The sequence below is a fragment of the Scheffersomyces xylosifermentans genome (genome assembly GCF_036884685.1).
Source record: "Scheffersomyces xylosifermentans strain CBS 12540 chromosome Unknown RJT20scaffold_1, whole genome shotgun sequence".
NCBI lineage: Eukaryota > Fungi > Ascomycota > Pichiomycetes > Serinales > Debaryomycetaceae > Scheffersomyces > Scheffersomyces xylosifermentans.
Genome location: NW_027042939.1, coordinates 827,462 through 850,510, shown reverse-complemented (window position 1 = coordinate 850,510; position 23,049 = coordinate 827,462). Strand labels below are relative to the sequence as shown.

Here is a 23,049-nt window from a genome sequence, read left to right as displayed (position 1 = left end):
GTACAGCACTTGCTGGAGCTTCTTAATGCTTCTGTGCCGGCTGCCGGCCGTCTTCTTTTTGAACAGGTGACTGTTCAGACACAGTAACACTGGCATTACAGGGCATTTGTTTCTTAACAATGTGAACTTTTGAATATTGTCAAAAGTCTTTATAAAGTGAAAAGGCGCAAACAGGAACAATTTGCAGCCTTCGACAAGCAGATCTCGCTTATGTCTGCTAAGCACTATGTGATAAACGTGCATTATCATGGATAAGGAACCACAGATAAAGAATAAATTTCTGTACTCTTGCAACCCGTTAGTGTGGCCAATGAAACTCCGTCTACCTCGCTAAGGAGCGCTTATGAACGGTTATAAAACACGAGCGAGCCTCACTCCTCATTTTTGGTTTTGTGTCATTAGTCGTGATATGATGTATGAATGAGTGTATTGATTTAGCAACCATTTGCCTAAGCCATTCGGGATTCTCTAGAACGCTCTTAATCAGTGTATTTCAATATTGACGTTTCGTGCGGCAATGGAGCCCTGACCGCAGACAATAATTCGCTTCAAGTTTTCTGCGATTCTCAAATAAGATTAACCTATTGAAAAGGAACGAGGATCTTACTACTCGCATCGTATGTAAGTTGAAGTCTCGTTGAAGGAATTGCGCTTGAAAGAATGCTCGATCAAATGTATAATTAAATCTGCAAGATAATCTTTTTATCTCGTATTGGAAGCAAGGTGTTTTTAGAACCCACCACCTCAAAGTCAATTGTTTTTGTAATAATTCGAAAAAAAATGTAACCTGTTGAAATATTTAGTCCAAGACAATACCCACCTTCTATCGAACAAACGAGTAAATGTGAAATTTTACTCCTCTAAGCTTTCACTATTGTCCGAGGTCATCGATAGGAACCCTTTGTTCCACTTCCGCAAAAGAAATGTCTTCACACCTGATAATTATCCATATTTCTCAAACAAGATAAAACCCGCTGTCTTACAAGATGTTCGGTTTTTTCGCACCCGATCAGCATCAGCCGTCTAAACCATCCGCAGCAGCAGCCAAATTAGAGGCTGATCATCTATAAGAGTACGGTTCCACCATACTCAACAATTGAGGATATTTCATATCCGATTTCCGAAGAAGATCAGCTAGATATCAATACCAAGCTATATACTACTCTCAGTCAAGTCTTTCTTTTTTTAACCGTCAAGCTTAAACTCCAAGTGACATGAAGCCCTAGTACTTGCCAATTCCCTATGGTTCTGGACTTCGACCCGTGAGGTCAGTAGTTCATTGGTTCAGATCACGTGCGCCACCTTTTTTCTCTACAGTTGCGCTCATCCGTGATTAATAAGTCAGATTTCAAATGTAGCGGAAGAAGTGAACGTTTTAATATATAGGCATTTTTCGTGACATTCTATATACCCATTGTGATATTCTGGTGGAACCAACGAGAAGATCAAGGTACCGACATGGCTTATAACAACATCAACACACAACAGCCCCAGGGATTTTGGGACGCTCTGATTACCAACACTCCACCAGTTTACGACGACTTCCCCGGCTTGGAGTTGAATCAAGAGAACATGTCTCTCTTCAACAACCAACAACAGCAACAGTTCCAACCAAACTATGCAGCAAATAACTTTGCCGTACACGGTCAACAAGACTTCAACCTGTCCCAGTACACAACCAACCACTTGAAGTATGAGAGCGACCACCTGGCTTCCAACTTATTTGACAGTAATGTTGGCGTCAACTTCAACTCTACAAGTGACGAATCGTCTCCATTAGGAAAGCAAGTGCTTTCTCCAGATGGTTCGGCTACTTCTGCAGGTTTGGACGAGAAGATTGCTAGAAAGGTCAAGTCCAAGAGACAGGTTTTAGACGAACAAGACGCCATTTTAATTGCTAGAGACGATTCTGAATTAAATGAAGAAGAGCTCCAAATGAAGAGAAAGGCTCAAAACAGGGCTGCCCAAAGAGCTTTCAGAGAACGTAAAGAAACTAAGTTGAAGGAGTTGGAAGCTAAGCTTCTTGAAAGTGAAGTCGAGAGACAGAAACTCGTGGACGAATTGGAGTCTATTAGAAAGCAGAACATTTCTATTCTGACTGAGAATGAAATATTGAGATCGAAACCTGCTGCAGAGCACGATTTCAGGGGTTCTACAGCTAATAAGTTCACATTTCCAAAAACACAAACAGACTTCATTGAAGCAATGGTCCATGGCACCAACCACGAAATTCAGCCCTCAAATGTCAATAAGGTATACGACGCTCCAGACCAGACTGGTCACAAAATTTTGGCCATGGGTGCTGTGTGGGACTACTTGCAAATAAAGATGGAAGAGATGGACCTTGACTCTGATAGTGTCGACGTAAATGAAGTTATGAACAAGTTAAAGGGGCACGAAAGGTGCCATGGTTACGGCCCAGCATACCCATTGGAATTAGTAAAAGAGGTCATTACTGAGGTGTTCGATCTTTAAAAACTGAACCTTCATACGTCGTGATTTAGTGAAGATCATTAGTATCATGGGGTAACTACATAGCTCATGTTAAGTTTTTCATGCTCTCTAGTGGTGGATTTTTATCGAGTTTGTCAGAGTTTGATTAAGTGATTTCTCTGGCGAGTATTTGAATTTTGAGGTCGATTTTGCATTCGTCCTCTCTGTATTCTAGGCTCTTTACGCTTCATTTCCTATACGTTTTGTCCGTCTACTTTACGTACTACTTTACGTACTACTTTCTTTATTTATAGTTCTAAATCTGGGGGTTTTTATGGGACGGGTGATGTCACCGTTGCCCGGCTTACGCTTGCTTTTCGACCGTTGGTTGTTCATTTGTACTTTATCTATGTTAGCTACATCAATTAACGTTTATTTCTTGAATTGCAAGAGACAGTTATGTCTTCCCCTGCAAGTTTCTCCTTTACGGAATTCCAGCGACGCTACCATATGCACATAGTCATTATTAGTTGCTGCGCACAGGAGGTTACATTTTCATGAACTCGGGTAAAGATGCCATCCGCCGTACGTTCCGGATGTTATTGGTTCTCGTAACATCTAGGGCCTCATGTCGTTATGTACTGTTTCTAACTATAGAGGTTCGAGTTGGGAAGGCGGTTTGTTCTTAAGGCTTGGCTATCTCTTTTCGGATCTGGTCGTATTAAGTTACTGGAAATTCATTATATTTTTACAGAAAATAGCCCAGTTTGCAGCAACAAGTACGTATTGCTCGAAAACCATAACTTATAGGGCAAAAGGCTAGACTTAACCTTAGACGATAATGTAGACATGATAATAAAAATCATCAGCTGTTATTCTTGTTTGTTGTACTTTCTATAGCAGTTTGAGCCTCTCTAATACGGTACCTTCGGAGTCGTGCAATTTATTGAAATTCCAATACGGCTTGGCCTTTGGGGTTTTGGATATTTAATGGAGATGTCTGAGAAGGAAAATATCTCTACTCCCCGAAATCACTTTCATTACATTTTGTTCATCCAATTTTCTGCTGTGTTAAATTTTTAAATTTGCTGCAAATCGATGGTTGCGAAGTCCCTTTTAATTACGTAGTCTCCATAAGGATAGTTGTCCACGTGCTACCAAGTCTTTGGTAAAAAAGAAGAGAGCCTGATTTCTAGAAAGTGCACCCTTCAGTCCTTATAAGGCCAAATTCACTACCTATTGTCCACATTTCAACCCTATGAATACTATCCATCATTGAACATACTAGGGAAGTTCAAACTTCTTTGGTCCTCGCACTCTTTGGTCCTTCCATTCTGATCTGCTCCCAATGAAGTACACCGTCGCGGAATATTCTAGAAGGGTCACGTGCCTTACAATCTCCAGAATTCTTCAATTTTCCACCTGATCGGTAACCATTCTGAGATAGTCCCCATATATATACCATTGATGGAAACTATTGATTCATACTTAGGTAGACTTCTGTGTATACAATTTCAATTGAATCCGTATCCACTTTAGCCAATATAAGAAATATATACAACGATGTCTGCTGAAGAGTATAAAGCCGAAGGTAACAAGCACTTTGCTGCTAAAGAGTTCACTAAAGCCGTCGAGTCTTTCACCAAGGCAATTGCTGCCTCTGAGACTCCAAATCATGTGCTTTACTCCAACCGTTCAGGTGCTTATGCTTCCTTGAAGAACTTCAAGAACGCCTTAGAAGATGCAGAAGAATGTGTGAAAATCAATGGTTCTTGGGCTAAAGGTTACAACAGAGTCGCTGCCGCTCATTTTGGTTTAGGTGACTTGGATGATGCCAAAAGAAACTACGAAAGGGCCCTTGAGTTAGATGCAAACAATGCCATGGCCAAGGAGGGGCTTAAGAGTGTAGAAAATGCAATTAATAGCAGAAATGCCAAACCAGATATGGGACTTGGTGCAATCTTCAGTGATCCTAACTTGATTACCAGATTGAAGAATAACCCGAAAACCGCTGAGATGATGAAAGACCCAGCATTGGTACAAAAGGTTGCCAAAATCCAAACCAACCCAGGAAGCATGGATCCTACTGAATTTATGACCGACTCTCGTATGATGACTATTATGGCTGTGATCATGGGAATTGATATGGACGCTCCAGAACCTCCTCACCCAGATACCTACAAGGACCCTGCAGCAGCTGCTGCCAAAGTTGCTGCCGAAGAGGCTGCTGCAGCTGCCGAAAAGAAGGATGCCCCTGTACCAAAGAAAGAAGCAGAGGCAAAGGCAGAAAGTAAGGCAGATGCAGACCCTGAAGATGCAGACCCTGAAGACGTTGTTATGGAAGAAGCCGAGGAACCAGTTATAGATAATAAGGCTGAAGCTGATGCAGCCAAGGCAAGAGGTAATGATTTGTACAAGAAGAGAGAATTTGACTCTGCTATCGCTGCGTACAATGAGGCTTGGGAACACCATAAAGATATCACATACTTGAACAATCGTGCAGCTGCTGAGTATGAAAAGGGTGACTACGATGAAGCCATCAAAACATGCGAGGAAGCCATTCAACAGGGTAGAGAGTTAAGAGCTGACTACAAAATCGTTGCCAAGTCTTTCGCCAGAGCTGGTAATGCTTACTTGAAAAAGGAAGATTTGGAAAATGCCGCAAAGTACTTTGACAAATCCTTGACTGAGCACAGAACCCCTGACGTCTTGAACAAATTGAGAGCAACCCAAAGAGAAATCAAGGTTAGGGAAGCTCAAGCCTACATCGACCCAGAAAAGGCCGAACAAGCTAGATTAGAAGGTAAGGAGTACTTCACTAAGGGAGACTGGCCAAATGCAGTCAAGGCATACACAGAAATGATCAAGAGAGCACCAGAAGATGCAAGGGGATACTCAAACAGAGCAGCTGCATTGGCTAAGTTGTTGTCATTCCCTGATGCTGTCCAAGACTGTAACAAAGCCATTGAAAAAGATCCTTCATTCATTAGAGCTTATATCAGAAAGGCAAATGCTCAGTTGGCCATGAGAGAATATTCCCAAGTCATGGAAACTCTTAATGAGGCTCGTGAAAAGGACTTGGCTTTAGGTGAGGGTAAGAACGTGTCTGAAATAGACGGCTTGTTCAACAAGGCTGCTTCTCAGCGCTTCCTGGCCATTGAAGGTGAAACTCCAGAGCAAACGATGGAAAGGGTTTCTAGAGATCCTGAAATCGTATCCATTTTGCAAGACCCAGTGATGCAAGGCATTTTGGGCCAGGCTAAAGAGAACCCCGCTGCTTTACAGGACCACATGAAGAACCCAGAAGTCAACAAGAAGATCAACATGTTGATTGCTGCTGGTGTCATTCGTACCAGATAAACGAAATGTACTTTGTTCGGATGAGAATTCCAACGAATCTAGTTTATGGTAGTTACGACGTATATTTTTAATATTGTACATATATAAATTCTATTGAAGAGACGAGCCATGGCATGGTTAAACTTGTAAGGATTATGCGAGTAAGCATAAAAGCGAGCAATCACCCTCTTTACCATTTTCCGTTACATTAAATATACTATATTACATAAATACCTATATCCTAAGAGTTCAGACACCCAAATTATTGTCAAAGAAGAAATTGGGCATACTATTCATTTGGGAATAAAACATGGAGGTGATGCCATCATCGTTTAAATAGTCCGCGAGGTAATCACCATTAATCAAAGCATCCTGATTCTTACCATCGGTAGAACCTCTATTGTTGTACACCTGTTGGGGAATAGGTATCTGCAGGTTTAAGTTAGGGAATCCTCCTTGCTGCTGTCCGCTGAATGACTGGTTCTGTGACAGCGTGCCGACATCATTCGGATGAAGAATATTGGACAATGAAGGGTTGTAACTGGGCGAGAAATTGTATGGACTGTTACCATTGCTTCCAGAAGGATAATATCTAGCATCCGTCACCGAACTTTGCCCGGGTGCAGGGAAAGTATGGGGACTTGGGGCTGTCGCCATATTAAGTGTTTTAGAACTTGAAAAAGCGCTAGGTCCAGATAAGTTCCTAAACCCGCTACCAAATGAACTATTGCTTGGCGAATCGAAGTTTACATTGTTGGAAAATGGGGATTCTCCTAGTATAGATGTGATTCTTGAGCTAAACTCAGCGCCATCTTTGAAAATATCAGGGAAATATTTTTTTGCTGAGTCCAAATGGCGCTTCAACCTCTCATCACCCTCCACAATCGAAATTTGTGTCTTCTCTTCATAAAACTTAATCACAATTCTGAGCATTAGCTTAATAATTAATGCTACGACAATATCCTTCTTGGAATAAATTTTGAATCTGCTTTTAGAGTCATGGGCCCCTTTGTTAGAAGAAAAAAAATTCATCGAGCTGTCAATTAAAAGTTTGAGATCATTGTAAGCCTCTGGTAGATTCGGATGGTTCAAAATCGCAGCGGATAAACTCAAGAAGGCAGCAACAGGGAAGAATAAAATCCAGTTAAAGTAGGAAATTCCAATATTGTCTTTACTGATCTGTCTCACTAGTACCAATATAGTACGAGCAGAATCTAAATGGAGATTTCTGAACTTGATAGCAGTATCATCATTGTAATCATCTGCTATGATTAACGATGGAATTCTGTTCATTATCATCAAGTGCAAAAAATAAGTTAATTGAACACCCAACATACTATCTCTCTTTCTATAAGGAACTGCTTCCGAGATATAGCGGAAATGTGGATCATTGAAGAAACGTGGTTTAACATCTTCATGAATATTTTCAGCAATTTCAAACATGTCATTGTTCAACTCTTCAAGAGTCTTTGTCACACTTTCGATGCTTTCATTCTGAACATTTGCCACAAACAACTTGCTATACGATTTAGCTCTTATTTTGGTGAGCACAAGCAAGTATAGGTGATACATATGTTGGTCATCTCTGTCTTTTATGTAACTTAACATTCGTATGCTCATTGACTTGCCCTTATTGGCCGTAGACTCAGGAAACTTCTCCTTATACATATCATTCCTCTCACAAAATTCTTGGAGGTCCTCATCGCTATTTGTAGTTACATCTGACCCATTAATTAACGGGGGCTTTCCGCTTCGAAAACAAATTTCCATATCAAAGTAGTGACAATACCACCATATCTTTCTTCTCTTTTCTTGCTCTGGCAAACTCAATGAGTGGTAAGTTTCTGACCTATGCAATCCCATTTCCTGGGCAAATCTGATTGCCACAGTACTCAAGATATAATTCACATGACTTGTTATCCAGTTTGTTTCGATGTACACAATTAGAAACAAAATACCTTCAATTGTTGTGATACCATCGCTAATCACTGAGACTCTATGATAGTAAAATATAGCGTCATTGAAAAGCGAATTCTGCATGGCTATGAGCTGGTCATCTGTCATAGACAGGCTAGCGCCAGAATTGTCTTTACTTGTTGCAGGTGAAGTGGACTTTGGAGTGCTGTTGTGAGACACTGTCGTCTCCTGATCAATCTTGGAGCTGATGCAGAGCAATAGGGCCGTTGTCATGATGAGATACTCAGATAATCTGAACCTCCTTCTCTTGTGGACATTTGGTTCTTGAAAGTTTCTGTAGTAGCTCTCAAAGTATTCCCGCATTTCTTTTTCTTCACATAGCATGGAGATCATCGTAATATCTTTATAGTAGGTGTCAAGTAAGTCATAGACGATTTTAGAATTCTCTGGGAAAGGGCGCTCTAATAGTCTTCTGCGGCACTTAGCATCCACAAGTGGAGGATCAATCCAGTTCAACATGAAAGACTTGAGCTTAGTGAAAAAGATTATTGGTAGGTTTCTGATGGGGGTAATAACATCCTTGCCTTCATCTCCTAATGTGCGTTCAATCCAGTCCAACGACTTGTCTGAAAATATACACATAATGGAATGAGTTCCAAAGTATTGCTCTAGAGTTCTATTGCTAAGTAGTTGCTTTGTCTTAGATGGAGCAGGTTCAGCTGTCAGTCGAGCAGTCAGGACTTCCTTTGGATTGTTCTGTTCTGTATGGGCATCATCCTCATCAGCTGTTTGTAGATCATCTTCTTCGTCATCTTCATCATCATCAATTTCAGATGCGGTCATGTCGTCGTCGTTATTGTCGTTGATGTCCTCTTTAATATCAGTCTCTGATGTATCAGAGGATAAAATCTGATCTTTCTCTCGGTTCTCTACTGTGTGTGAGCTTGAAGAAGACGAGTAATTACAGTCCTTGTTGTTTGGATGGACGGGTTTGCCATCAGTGGCACTTGGGTACCCATGACTGTTACGGATATCATAACTTGAACCATATGCATTGAAAGTGGGGACAGCGGGATTCAAAGGAACTACTTTTGTTATATCCTCCAATTTGTCTGTTAGCCGCACAATCACATTCTCCAATGTGGATAGCCTGGTATCTAAAATCTCTATGGTCTTCGTTTTTGATACTTTCTTTGGTGGAGCATCCTTTTTGCTGACTGGCTTCGGTATTGTTTTTATTTTCTTCTTAACTGGTCTTTCTTTGTAGTGACAGTTTGGTTCATTAGCCAGGTTACAGTTGGCACATGGAAGTCTGCCGTCACATTTGATTTTCTTACGGCGGCAATGGTCACAGGCCACCCTTATTCTCTTTTTGGTAGAGCCCAGAGGAGACAGCACTGTAGTGGAGCTGGCGCTATTTTTCACTGTGGAAGCCATGGAAGCAGCAGCTTTCTGTGCTAGTGGGCCTAGATGGGTTGGCGTCATGCCAATAATACGAGATACTTTTCACGAGGCTTGCTGGGGGCAATAGGCAAAGGGTGATAGTCGGAGTTAATTTCTTTCTTTGCACTCTTTGGATATGCGAATATAGTGGTAACTAGAACTAAGCGCTGTGTAGAGACGATCAGGGCGTGCCTGATATGGGAAAAGGCCTGAGATGAGGGGGGAGGAATGGTGGAGGAAACGTGAACCACAAGCTAACCAAGTTGATGTTGCAGTAAATTTAATCCAGGTATATATAGATAGATACAAGAAATAAAATCCAAATATAAAGTAGGCATATGTGAACCTATATGTATTAATGTATAGGACAGTAACAAAGATTTCAGTCACAGGTAAAAAGAATAACTTTAATACATTAAGTGAGAGAGAGATTTATTGCATGCAAAAAAGTCAGAGAAACCCATTAATGCTTGTAAGGAAAAATGATTCTGGAATAAGAAATTAAGAGCTCCACTTCAGGTAGTGTATGATGAGGTCACAGAAGAAAGTTGGAAATTGCAACTCTAAAGTTTGGAGTCGGCTTTCGCAAGACAAAGTTCAAGACCGCATGAGTGGCGTAGCAGCAGCAGTGGCTCCATGTACCTGGGATTTGCGTCTATAAAAAGTTTTGGGAACGAGTGAGTAACGTAGACGATACGGTCGTTTAGCCTCAAAAGAAGCTTTTAGCCAAGACAATTTTAGCATTGTGGGAATACTAGAATCTTTGAAGACCTCCGAGTTCTGGAATAGAAGGAACGCATGGAAATTGAAATGGAATTGAAAAATGAAAATGAATGTCCCCTACTTTAGAAGAAAAATTCTAGCCAAGTCCCAATCTCTCTCCACCGAATTTCGCATCTGAATGGCTGCATCCTCAAGTAAAATTATCTGGCTCGCCAAAACCTGGAGCAGTAACAACAGAAAGAGCCAACTTGACGCCGTCTTCTTCGATATTGGCATTGGTAGACTTGATTTTTACATCGGTTCGGTTATACCAGAAGTCGTTTGGGGTGCAGGTTTTCAAGCAAGATTGGTCCCCTTTCTCGTAGGAGATGAACGAGTTTCAAGCATGGTTCTCTAATCTGAGGCAATACATAAATAAGGAATTCAAATGTCCGTCGTTACACAGGCTATGAGCTGTGGAAATTCGAGGCAAAAGAATTACCCTGAGTCAAATTTCGTCCTCTGGTTTTAGTGAATGTCAAAGATAGATTGCACCCTTCGTTATGCGGGTATTAGGAAATAGGGCGGAGATAAACCTTAAATCATATTATTGTTTACAAAGTTCGGAAATTTGAACGGGACGGAGAAAACGTTGAAAATCGCTTCCGGTCACATCTATCCGCATTTTGCAGCCTACCTTTAAGTTGGGCCGCAATACGATGGCGACGACCTCGTATTGTAACCAGACGGAAATATACCATTCTTAAGACCTCAATATACATAGTCTGGGTAAGCAGATGAACATTCTAATTGCCAATTTAATTGTATTAATTTCTCTATATGACTCACCTTCTCGGCGGAGGAAAGAGGCACCTGTAATCAATGCCGCAAATACGTAAAAATCTGAGTTAGTTCAACTGTTATACCACGAACACCCACGAACAAAATCAGCCATAGAACAAAACACAGCTCATTACCCCGGGCACGCTCTACGATTTGAAGTAGATCGCCTAATTAAAATTTCATGTTTATATACATTTCGCAATCAACGCGATATCATAAATTAAGTGTGCAAAATTATTGCTGTTAAATTTAAATGGACAACGCCTTATTTCAATCCATAAAGTAGTCAAGATCATTCTGCTGTTGGTTATTGTCGAGACCGCCAAAATCATAATTTCCATCAAAGAAAAAATTGGGCAAGTAATTTAATTGAGATGATATCAATGAGCTAAATGATTCTTCGCTTAGCTGATCAAAATTGATATCACCATCCAGAGGATTAATTAATGTTGTGAAAGATGGCTTCAGTTGGGCGCTGTTAGATGAGCTCGCCGGTGTATCCACTGATTGAAAAGATACTGGTGACTTTTTCGAACTGCCAGTTGTATTACTTTCTTCATCCCTGTCGTAATTGTTGAAAATCAAATTGAGGGGTCTAATGGAGTCGGAGTTCTTGAACAAGTCTGGGTAAATGCTTGCACACCCATCAATGTGATCTTTTAATCCTTTAATTTCATCGGCATAGTGGTGACTGGATTCTTTATCCATCAAGTTGATCAAAACCCTTAGTAATAACCTTGTAATCAAATCAAACATAGTGTTCTTATTATCGTAGACTCTGGTTTCTTCCCACAGTCTGAAGCTAGAACCATCCGCCCGCCTGAATGCAAAGAAATTCATTGAGACTCTTATCAATAAGACACAATCCAGATGCGTGCTGATCTCCTTCGGAAAAGCCAAGCTATGACCTAGGAGACTGCAATATGCCATAAAAGGGTAGAATTTTATCCAGTTAATAATCGATGCCGGTACTCCTTTCTTGTCCAAATCCACCACCAAGTGCAATATAGTTCTTGCACTTTCCAAGGATAAGTTACCGTACTTTATTGTTCTCTCGTTGCTTTCGTACAAATTATTCATGAAGGGGACACGATTAATGGAAATCAAATGGGCAAAGAAAGATAGCTGCAATAAAAGTGTACTGTAGTGGAAAAATGTTTTGTCACTTTCGAACAAATCACCGTAGCAACTTCTCTTCACAAAATCACTATTGACAGGCCTTTTAATATAGTAAAGCGTTGGTCTGAGTTCCGGCTCCATTAACTTAGCCATTTTTGACATATCATCGTTGATTTCTTGTAATATATCCATCAACTCGTCTTGACTTAGTTTTGATGCATTATGGTTGTACAACTTGTTGTAACTTTTCACCTTTATTCTGCTTAACATCAAGGAGAAGTAAACATAATAATACCTATAGCCCTTTTTCTGGCAGTTCTTTATCAATTCTGAAGCATTCTTTTTGTAGGCATCGTTTTTGAATGGGTCAAGCGGAACAGAGATGAAATAATCATCCTCTTCCGTTAAGATGGAAACATTACTGTAGTTAATCAAACTGGATTTTCCGGTTCTATAGCAAGTTTCTATGTCTATATATTCGCAAAACCACCATAATCTTCTTTTTAAATCCCCCATTTCCTCTGTATCCTCTTCTCTGATACACTCCACAGTGTTAAGTCCCAAGTCAGACGCATATCTGATCATAACTGATGCCAACATATAATTAATCTGGAAGTCTGTGATGTAACTTGCTTCAATGTACAACGTCAATAGAGCAATGCCCTGAACGGATCTCAAACCCTCACACACTATAGAGATCTTCTCGTAACATGCAACCGAATTCAAAAAAAGTCTTTGTCTGAATTCAGTGAGTTCTGAGATCAGTTTTGAAGCCAAGTTTGGAAAGTTCTCCTTATCAAATGTTTCTTTTTCTGAATTGTTTATTAAACACAAGGCAAGCGAAATGTTCATTAGTAACATCTCACTCTGGGAGATACTATTGATGACTTCGAAGTCATTGCTGGAAATTGCATAGTAGTAGATTTGGAAAAGCTCCCTAATGGTGCTTAAACTACACAAAAATGGAGCTATGTTAATGTTTTCATAGTAGAATTCTAATATTTCGAATATAATGTTCTTATCCTCATTAGTGAAGAATAACTTTGTATTCTTGTTGGTGTTGGCAGATGATTCTGTCCATATTTTCATACTAGAATGAACTGCATTGTTAAGTGCTAACGGTAAATTTTTGATGGGCAATAGCAATTCATCGTTACCCTTTTCATCAATTCTTGTTTTCATCCACTTGATAGACTTGGCTGAGAATATTGCAAACATGGAATGGGAGCCGAAATACTGCAAGATGCGGTCTCTAGTGCTATTTACAATCTGACAAGATTTGCTCTCAGAGGGTTTAAGCATTTCTCTCAACTTTTTCTCATCTGTAATAGTAGATTTCTCGTTTAAGATTGGCGCTATGATATCCTCCGACCCGTCTTCTTCATCTTCACTATTTTCGGTGGACAGATGTGAAGCTAAAGAAACGGTATCCGATAGCTCTCCATCTTTCAGTTCTTTATTTGAAGGAGCCCCATCCAAAAGATTATTGGAATCAAGTCTTGATACTAACTTGGAAAGCAAATTCTCTAGGGTTGATAATCTACTGCTAAGTCCCTGAATGGAATTGAGATTATGTTTCTTTTCTTTACTACCTTGATTCTTGGAAACACGCTTCTTTCTGACTTTCGGAACAACAGTATATATACATTCACGGTTATGGGTCATACAAGTACCACAGGGAATCTCTCCGTTACATTTTGCCTTTCTCTTTCTGCAGTAATCACAAGCGGTCTTTGTCCTGAGTCTTTTCTTCTCTTGCTGCTGTGCTTCCAAGTCGTCATATGGAGAAACTTTGGACATCTCGTATAGTATAAGTTGGATTGTTCTTGAATGGAATTTAGGATTTGACAAGATTCTAAATTCTAATGGTGTAAAAGGGGAGTATTTGATCTTCTCCTTAATTTCAACGAACGCTACGATATAATTATGGTATTATTGCCAAGATACGGCTGTTAACAGTACTCAATAAGTTCTATGATAGGGGTATATTCTTCTAGGTTATTTCTTTTGTGAAATTCTCTTTACCACGAATTTACACAATATGCCTTTTTTTTATAGACTGCCCTAAAGAAATAGCAATGCTAACACTTATACGCATGCCATTGCCACCATCCATTTGACATAAGAGCTGTACTGTTCCTTGCATCTTTCATAATAGAGGCTAAGATATGATGGATGGGTAGTATGCCGTCGGGCGGAAGTTAAGTGAGATTTCATGAAACTTCCGCTTCCGCTTGGTGGTGTCCTTCATATTGAGAAGAGCGGTGGCTATTAATAGTTAATATGTTAACTGAGGGAGAATTATGTTCCATGAAGGATGAAGGGTACCAAAATGGATAATATATGAATTTAGGAAGTATGTGAATTTGCAGGCGAAAATTCATTCTTTTGAAAAATGTAAAGTAGGACAACTCAAAGTAGGACAACTCTTTTGTTTTTGGAGGAATATTATATGTTATTTAATAAGAGGTCTGTGTACTTTGGTGCACTTGCTTAGTACAACCGTCTTGAATTGGATTATTTCAAGGAGAATGTAAACAATTACCATAGCAAGATAGATAGTGGTCAGTGGAAGGAAACCTTTGTGAAAATCATAGAATTTAATGATAAAACGAAATGCTATGATTTTCAGGTCCTTAAGGTACATTGTTAAATCTATAGTAATTTTATTGGTATTCACAAAATAGTTCAAGAAATTGAAAACTTGAAGAACGAATACAAGTCTTATCATATTAATTATACCAATCCTTCTTCAAACCCAGATTGTAACTTATTTGATTGATTTCGCTCCGAAGCCGACCTCATATGCCATTACCTCAGATCCACATACCAACATCTTCCTTTTTGCAGCAATTGGCAAACCCAGTTTACTGCCATGCAGGTTCTATTGTTGGTATGAAGTTCTCGCACACAAAATAAATGGGACTACCTGTATCTTACTAACTGAAGTTGGCTTGGTTCATTATTATGTATGGAGATATATTAATCTATTTGTGTTATTATTTATTGTGACAAAAGAGAAATAAGTCGAGGATTATGTTTACAAGTAAAATATTCAAATTCCTTCCTAAAATCTCACATATAAGGCAGTATATTTCTTCCCATGGTCATCTTACCTTCTAATCACTCACAAGATAGACCACTGTCTGATGTCTCGTCCTCTCGTCTCCACTATCTACAAATGTCGCGCACTTTAACAAAATCATTCACGTGACTTTCTTCGAATCATTTTTTCAACGTTAACTTCGATCAGCACAGTTGATGAAAGAAATGACAGTTAAGTTCCAGCAGTAAGCAGTAAGGGCCAATTGGGATAGCATTAAGAAAATATGGTTGCTAAGAAGGCTACTCCCATTTTCACCAGTAAGGAGGATGGAAATTTCCATGAAGCCTTGAAATTGTACGACGCCAAACAGTACAAGAAGGCATTGAAACTTGTTGAAGCCAACTTGAAGAAAAACTCAAGTCATGCTGAATCCTTGGCCTTGAAAGGTTGTATTATTCAACATGTGGGCAACAAGTCGGAAGCTGAAGCCTATGTCTTGAAGGGTATTCTGAAGAGCCCAGAAAACTATTTAGTTGACCATTTGGCAGGTCTCTACTACCGTTCTGTGGAGAATTACGCTGAAGCTGCCAAATGGTTGAAGGCAGCCAATGATAACGGATCCCCCAACAAGCCTATTTTGCGTGATTTATCTTTCATGCAAACTCAGATTAGAGACTATAAGAACTTGAAGGACTCAAGACAGCAATTCTTGGAACACCAACCTGGCTACAGAGCTAATTGGACTGGTGTTGCAGTTGCTTATCATTTAAATAAGGACTTGGGTAGCGCTGTAAGCACTTTGACTAAAATTGAAGGAATAATTAAAGAGCATTTGACTGATGCTGATAGATACGAGCAAAGCGAATGTATCTTGTACAAGAATCTTATACTTGGCGAGTCTGGTGACATCGCTAAGGCACTTGCAACATTGGAGAACGATAAGCCGGAGATCAAGGATCTTTTGTCTTACATGGAGTACAAGGCTAAATATTTGATGCTTTTGGACAGAAAAGAAGAGGCTGCTGTTGTCTATCGTCAATTGCTTCAAAGAAATCCAGATAATGTGAGTTATTACCACTTACTTGAACTTTCTTTGGGAACTGTAACCAAGCCAGTGGACTTGAGATTGAAGTTATACGAGAAATTGGCTCGTTTCTATCCTCGTTCTGATCCTCCGAAGTATCTTCCTTTAACTTTTACTCCTTCGACAAATCCAAAATTCGAAGAGAAGGCCCGTGAATACATAGTTCCACAATTGACTAGAGGTATTCCAGCCACATTCGTTAATGTTAAGCCGTTGTACAAAAACCCAAAGAAGCTTAAAGTGATTGAAAAAATTGTCTTGGATTTCTATGAAAATGAGCTTCCAAAGATTAACAACCCAACAATCTATGTTTGGATCAAATACTACTTAGCCCAACACTATTTGTATCTCAATGAGTTAGACAAAGCTACAAAGTGCATCGATGAAGCATTGGCGCACTCGCCAACATTGGTCGAGTTGTATATAGTTAAGGCTAGAATTGTCAAGCATAGAGGGGAATTTGCAAAGGCTGCTGTCATCATGAACGAGGGTCGTGAGTTAGACTTACAAGATCGCTTCATCAATTCCAAGGCTACTAAATACTACTTAAGAGCCAACCAAGTGAACGAAGCCATCGATACCATCTCGTTGTTTACCAAATTGGATGAAGGTGTGCTTAATGGCTGTAAAGACTTACATCTGATGCAAGTTAACTGGGTCTTGGTAGAAAGTGCAGAAGCATACAAGAGATTGTATCAAGAATATGAACGCAAGTTGAAGGAGTTGAAGGCATCTGGTGAAGAAACGGAAGAAAGTAAAGAATTGGAAAACGAACTCATTGAGAATGTTGAAACATACAAGGGCTTGGCATTGAAGAGGTACAATGCTATCGTCAAAATCTTCAAGATTTACTTCAATGATCAGTACGATTTCCACTCCTACTGCATGAGACGCGGAACTCCAAGGGATTATATTGAAACCTTGAAGTGGGAGGATAAGATTCATGCCACGCCTATCTACACTCGTGTTTTGAAAGGCTTGTCGGAGATCTATTTCGAGATTTATGCTGAACAAGAACAAAAGAAGAAGGAGCAATCACCTCTGAGTGAGGAACTGAACAAGCACAAGAAGAACAACAAGAAACATAAGAAGGCAAAGGCACAGACGAACAAAAAGAAAGCCGACTTTAGTGCTCGTGTAGAGAGTGAAAAAGATGACGAAGACCCACTCGGTGCTAAACTCTTAAGTGAATTGACTAACGAAGAGGGCATAATAGATAAGTTATTCCAATTGTTCAAACCATTGGCAGATGAGGCCAAAGAGTTGAAACTTACCAACGAAGTTTTATTCAAATTGTATCTTCTCCAGGGCAAGTACGTGTTGGCATTGCAAACAATTAAGACGTTGAATAAGATCTTGACTACTTACGATGACATTAAATTACGTACTATTGGAGAAAAAATAGTGGAACTTTCAGAAGTATCGCATAACGATAGCTCAGCCAACACTGCTATTGTTAAGGTTGTGGAAAAGGGATTAGTAAGTGCATTCCCAGAATTCGGTACATTACCTAAGGAAGAGTTCCTAAAGATTTACAGTAAATAGAGTATTTAATAGAGCGTATCGTAATATTAATAATCAATACCTAATTCAACTGAAACCCCCCAAGTTAATTTGTGTTCTAGAACGAAAGATTGTATTCAATATTGCTTCTATCGTTGCTTGAATATCTATATGTAGTCGTGTACTCGTTATGTTAACTCTGATCATGTGTTTATCCAAGTGTCAACTTGGCTTCTTGCAACGGAACCAGCGAGATTTAGGGTCTGTCTTCCCATAGGAAAGTAGCTGACAGTATACCACAATGCACTGACCAACTGGATGGCAGAGAAAATAATTGATAAAAGAACACTTTTCAAGGACAACGCACTAATTAAGGTCAATATGATACTAGTCACAAAAGTGATTGTGAATAAGAGCCTCGTTGACAGGAATAAATGTTCCATATATGCTTTGAATCCCTGTAACACTCCAAAACTAACGATGAAGAAAATGGATCCCAATGACCATAAAATAGCGAATTTACGAGGCTTTAATGTCAACACCGGAAAAAGGAAGATACAGATCAAGTAGCAGCATACTGAACCGGCAAAGGTCAAGGCGAAGATCAACATTCTGTCCCATTTTGAGAGTTCGAAGTATCCTGGCTCTGATGTCACATAGTTTTCATCATCTTCCAAGTAGATGGAGTTGTCTCTGAAAGGGTTCAATTTTTGTAGTCTTGTTTTGAACGATCTAGGATTCTGGTTCAGTGCCAGATTTGGGTTCGTTTGTGTGGCGGGAGCTGGCAACGTACTGGAGCCATCATTCTGTGACAAGGGCGAATAGTTGGAGTTTTTGGTGAAGGACTTGAAGAAACTCATGTTGAATTGGTACACTCCTTTGGCGAATTTTCTGATTTAAAAGTTGATACAGTAGTATAGACGTGATCTACTGACTCAATTGGGTAATTTCAGCAACAACTTCCCACACTATAAATAATACGTAAAGAACAATCTCAATAACAAGTCTATCACTACTTCACTTAACACTGTGTAACACTTTGCTTTCCCTCACTCCGACCGAGCCTCTTTTTTTCTACTCATTTTTCTATGCCGTCGCTTTAGCCGATTTTGCCAGTGTGAAGAACAGTGAGGAACAGTGAGGGTAGAAGTGCAGGCAATTGGGGCTTGTGTGTGTGCACTTTGTTTGAAGCAGATGGAGGTGTTATGGGTGGTGAGTCTTGTTAGTGAGTGTGGTGAGTGTAGTTAGTGAGTGTAGATATGAGTGTAGATATGAGTGTAGATAGTGAGTGTAGATAGTGAGAATTGTGAGTGTAGTTAATATAGTGAGTCTTGGTAGTGAGTATAGTGAATTGTTTTAGTGACTGTAGTAAATAACTGAGTCTTGTTAATGAACGTAGTGAGTATGGTGAGTGAGCGAGTATAGTGAACATAGTGAGTATAGTGAGTACTGTCGGAGTAAGAGCATTTCCTATGTATTAATGTAGTGGTGATGCTAGAGATGTATGTAGGGTCTTCTAGAAGTTGGAAAGTCGGTGGGGTAAATAGTACTATAATTATTATTGTAGTGGTTGCAAAAGCATTTGCTGCAAAGACAATTATACCACACAAATCTGTAATCTTCTATCATTCAACTTCGTTACGTTAAATCTCTTCCCACAATAGCCCTAAATGGAATGAACTACCTTCTCCTTTACATTTTCCAATCTGCAATTCTACTTTGACTCCCAACCTCGGCCGCATTTCCATCTGACCAAACGCCGTTTGCATCATCCAGTCCAGCGGTACAGTCTCTCATAGTAATGGAGTTTGGATAATTTCATTCCTGTGAATGTTAGAACTGTCCAGGTTGAGTTGTAAATTGGTGACTACCTAGAACTTTGAACACATCAAGCCATGCAATATGATTGGGTCTGCCTTCCAAAGAGAGAAAGCGATCACTTAATTGAAAGTAAGAACAGCTAATCAATGTGGCCTGTTGTGAATTATTTTGTCTGTTTTTGTCTTTTTTGATGTTATTTGAAATTTCCATTTGGTGTATAAATCAATAACTTACGGATATATATTAAGTTGAGGGCCAAAATTTACATTTTCGTGTAATGCAAAATTATTGTTTGACTGGATATAGTTTCTTCGATATAATCCTAGTTAAAAGGGAGGAAAGTGTATATCGCTTGCTTACAGAAACACATAACTGCAAACACTTCATTCCACTTCATTACAGTAACATTATACTCTACTTCCCATTACAACACATCTTCTCTCCTAAACCTCAACACAAATAACATCCATCACAAACAAACATTTCGCACCCAATCCCAAACAGAACAAACAAAAATGGTAGCGACTATCCTAGCGAAATCACACGCCGAACATTTTTATTCCACTGGGAATCGATAATTAGGATTAACGAAAGGAACCAGTGGTTTCACTGTTATAGTTACGCTTAGGAAATTATTGCTTGTTAGCCTTGGAAATAAATATAGATTTTGGTTGTACAAGCAGACTTGTTTGTTTGTTTCTTGATTGTTTGTTTGCTGATAAGTTTTGAATTGCCGTTGAATCATCAAAAAATCCTCCTAATACAAAATCCTCCTAATACCATGTCCGTTGTAACACTTGAAGACGAAAAGCAGTTCGTCAAAACATATCTCCAATTGATCAACTTGTCCAATAATGCACCTGTAGACAAGTTCAACTCCACCGCAGACTACCACAAATTGGAATCGTTGGGCCCAAGTTTGCCCCGTTTCAAGTTGGACTTGCCAAAGGGCGGTTCCACGGAAGACACCGAAAGAACGGTCACATTGAAATTCAAGTCCATCAAACCTCCATTTAAATTCACTACGGATCTTGTAAACATTCCTATTTCCAGCACAGTGTATAAAATTAAACTGGACTTGATCGAAGCGGTGCCCACATTGAAGGATGCTGGCGTGACGCCTGCCAACTTGAAGTTGTTGTTAAAATCAAAAGTTGTTCAAGATACATCCACCATCTCGTCATTGCCTAATTTGGAATCGGAAGTATCATTCAATTGCATGGTTTTGGCACCAGCACCTGGAGCGGAAACTCATAAGGAGACAAATAATTCTACCGTAGAGAGCGACCCTATACCAATCATCCCAATTGAAATCAAGCAATCGACATGGAACAAGATACACGAAATTCTTAAGGAAGACTTAGGAGAGAAACAAGCAAAAGAAGCATTTACAAAGTTGCAAAGCAGCTGGAATTAAAGAAAACGTATAATATTTACATAGTACAAATGAAATGTAAAATATCTGGAAGGTTGCCTGTAATTCATGTATTTAATTCTATAGTATAGATTCCATTCAAAGAGAATAACTCTCACCTTATCGAAACTATGTACAAGGTTTGGATACACTGTGGTATGGGTTCGACTGTACACCTTTGTCCATAGTTGCTAAAGTCAGTATCCCAGAAATGGCTTAAATGGTCGTATTACTTCCACTTGTTATAGTGCCATAATAATTAACATCAAGATTTCGTAAATTCGTTAACTCTATTTTAATCCTAATTGATTAGTCCATACCAGCAGAATGCATTTTCAGTTAAGCACTTTTGCTGAAAGCTCCATTGTATTTCTTCAATATCAACTCATTTAAGCTGTGGCCCTCTGGTCTTCCAACCCTCTTCTCGTGCAAATAGTACGAAGCAATACCGATTCCGATACCGAAAATTGGATCGAGAGTTCTTGAGATCAAGTATGGGTATTGCATGATGATTACAGATCTAATAAGAAGTAGTGACAGACAAAGATATTACTATACTGAGCAATTCAACAGACCATTAATAGTGATTATTTGACATCCACTATTATGTCAATCTGGATGATGCGACATTGTGAACACATTACATTGTGAACACATTGATCTGAAAAGGTATCTCCACAATGCGACATTTGTATCAGCATAGTTATTGGTGGTGGGTGCTGGATGGTAATGTACACCTTTCAGAGTTATTTCTTGGATGAGAATCGATAGAGAATGCTGTAACGATTCACACTGCGAAAGGGAAGAAGGTGAAGAAATTGCAGAAATTTTATCTTATTTAATGTGTTTTGAAGACCACTATCGCTGTTGCTCTATATGTTAATCGCTTGTACTACTGATTGTCCTCAACAACAAAGTGGGACTACTAGACTACTACTCTACTTTCATCTTGTGAGAGAATATCCAGCCAAATTGCCACCGACTTCTAACTAGATAATACCACAATACAAAGAAGAAGACGATATCATGTAGAAAAAATTTACAAGACCACAAAATGATTTGTTCAAACTCTGGCAGAATTAGAACCCTCGCCTAAGTCGGGAAAAGCAACGGAAAAATCGAAGATTTTATAGTACGCTTTTTTTACGAAAGAAACATTGAAAATACGACAAAAAGAATCAGTGTTCTCCTTTCATGACATATGACAACGTCAAACAAACGTTCACCCGACCATCAAATGACAACTACTCTCCATCATCAAAAAGCCCCACATCAGACTCGTATTTGTTTTTTCCCTTTCGCTCGTAAAATAAGAAGAAGGTAGTTACCAATCCAACATCACCATATCACTTCTATAATATCTCGCCATTTCCATGTGTCGTCATTTGGCTGCAATTTGCTACCTCTAGTCAATCCAGTAAGTAAAACTCCTTTTTCCCTCACTCATTTCTCATTGCTCACTCATGTCTCATTCCTCTCAGTCCTCTCAAACCTCTCAGTCCTCTCAAACCTCTCAGTCCTCTCACTCTCCTCACTTCTTTCTCTCGCATTCAACTCTCACTCTACTCAGACACGACCCCCTCACTATTTTTACTTCCCTCACTCTCTACACTCTCTTCACTCTCTTCACTCACCTCACTCACTCTCTTCACTCTTCTCGCTCTTGTGTCTCTTCATTTTTCCATCTCTCGCAGCTCACAGTACCTTCTACGCCGGGTAACCCCCTATTGATTGAAAATTTTCGTATTATGCTCAGTGAGAATCTCGAATGGCAGCGTAGTGTTTAAATCATCTACATGTATAATTGTCAGTATCGAGAGACCTTTGTATCTACTACTGTACATATAACACCCAAATATCACACACAATGGCCGCTGTCTTCCCAAGAACCTGTTACAAATGTGGCGAATTAGGCCACTTAGCCGAAAACTGCACCCAAGAGGAGAGATTGTGCTACAACTGCCGTAAGCCAGGCCACGAATCCTCCGAGTGTCCAGACCCAAAGCAGGCTACTGCTAAGCAATGTTACTCTTGTGGTGACGTCGGACACGTCCAATCCGACTGTCCAACTCAAGAGCAAGGTTCCAAGTGTTACAACTGTGGTGAGTTCGGTCACATCTCTAAGAACTGTTCTGCTAACGGTGCTTCTGAGGGTTCCGATGCTGCTGCCCCAACCCCAGCTCCAAAGAAGAGATTCGGTAACAAGGCCGCCGGTACCACCTGTTACAAGTGTGGTGGACCAAACCACTTCGCCAGAGATTGTCAAGCTGGTGTTGTCAAGTGTTACGCTTGCGGTAAGACCGGACACATCTCCAAGGACTGTAACAGCTCCAGTTCTGGTAGCACTTCTTTCGGTGCCTCCAAGACCTGTTACACTTGTGGTAA

The 23,049-nt window shown here is 39.7% G+C and overlaps 7 protein-coding genes across 7 annotated transcripts; 4 read left to right on the top strand and 3 right to left on the bottom strand. All coding sequences in view use genetic code 12, as the record gives it.

Moving 5' to 3' along the window:
* Positions 1-1,458: 1,458 nt before the first annotated feature.
* FCR3 (Fcr3p) lies at positions 1,459-2,475 on the top strand (the record flags this gene model as incomplete). The annotated part of the gene is made up of 1 exon (XM_064918095.1): positions 1,459-2,475. One exon carries the CDS (start codon positions 1,459-1,461, stop codon positions 2,473-2,475), a length of 1,017 nt encoding a protein of 338 aa, XP_064776854.1.
* Positions 2,476-3,904: 1,429 nt separating this feature from the next.
* Positions 3,905-5,876, top strand: STI1 (Hsp90 cochaperone). The gene has a single exon (XM_064916074.1). The coding sequence runs from the start codon at positions 3,997-3,999 to the stop codon at positions 5,791-5,793; it is 1,797 nt and encodes a 598-aa protein (XP_064776853.1). The 5' UTR covers positions 3,905-3,996; the 3' UTR covers positions 5,794-5,876.
* Positions 5,877-9,519, bottom strand: RJT20DRAFT_123895 (transcription factor domain-containing protein). Its single transcript, XM_064916073.1, has one exon. The coding sequence runs from the start codon at positions 9,172-9,174 to the stop codon at positions 6,022-6,024; it is 3,153 nt and encodes a 1,050-aa protein (XP_064776852.1). The 5' UTR covers positions 9,175-9,519; the 3' UTR covers positions 5,877-6,021.
* Positions 9,520-10,599: 1,080 nt separating this feature from the next.
* On the bottom strand, positions 10,600-13,967 carry RJT20DRAFT_9085 (uncharacterized protein). The gene has a single exon (XM_064921346.1). The coding sequence runs from the start codon at positions 13,594-13,596 to the stop codon at positions 10,948-10,950; it is 2,649 nt and encodes an 882-aa protein (XP_064776851.1). The 5' UTR covers positions 13,597-13,967; the 3' UTR covers positions 10,600-10,947.
* A 1,119-nt stretch (positions 13,968-15,086) lies between these two features.
* Positions 15,087-17,509, top strand: RJT20DRAFT_148618 (peptide alpha-N-acetyltransferase complex A subunit). The gene has a single exon (XM_064918984.1). The coding sequence runs from the start codon at positions 15,126-15,128 to the stop codon at positions 17,469-17,471; it is 2,346 nt and encodes a 781-aa protein (XP_064776850.1). The 5' UTR covers positions 15,087-15,125; the 3' UTR covers positions 17,472-17,509.
* RJT20DRAFT_123891 (uncharacterized protein) lies at positions 17,510-18,532 on the bottom strand. Its single transcript, XM_064916072.1, has one exon. The coding sequence runs from the start codon at positions 18,287-18,289 to the stop codon at positions 17,633-17,635; it is 657 nt and encodes a 218-aa protein (XP_064776849.1). The 5' UTR covers positions 18,290-18,532; the 3' UTR covers positions 17,510-17,632.
* A 1,316-nt stretch (positions 18,533-19,848) lies between these two features.
* RJT20DRAFT_123890 (uncharacterized protein) lies at positions 19,849-20,718 on the top strand. Its single transcript, XM_064916071.1, has one exon. It carries the CDS (start codon positions 20,032-20,034, stop codon positions 20,665-20,667), a length of 636 nt encoding a protein of 211 aa, XP_064776848.1. The 5' UTR covers positions 19,849-20,031; the 3' UTR covers positions 20,668-20,718.
* Positions 20,719-23,049: the final 2,331 nt, after the last annotated feature.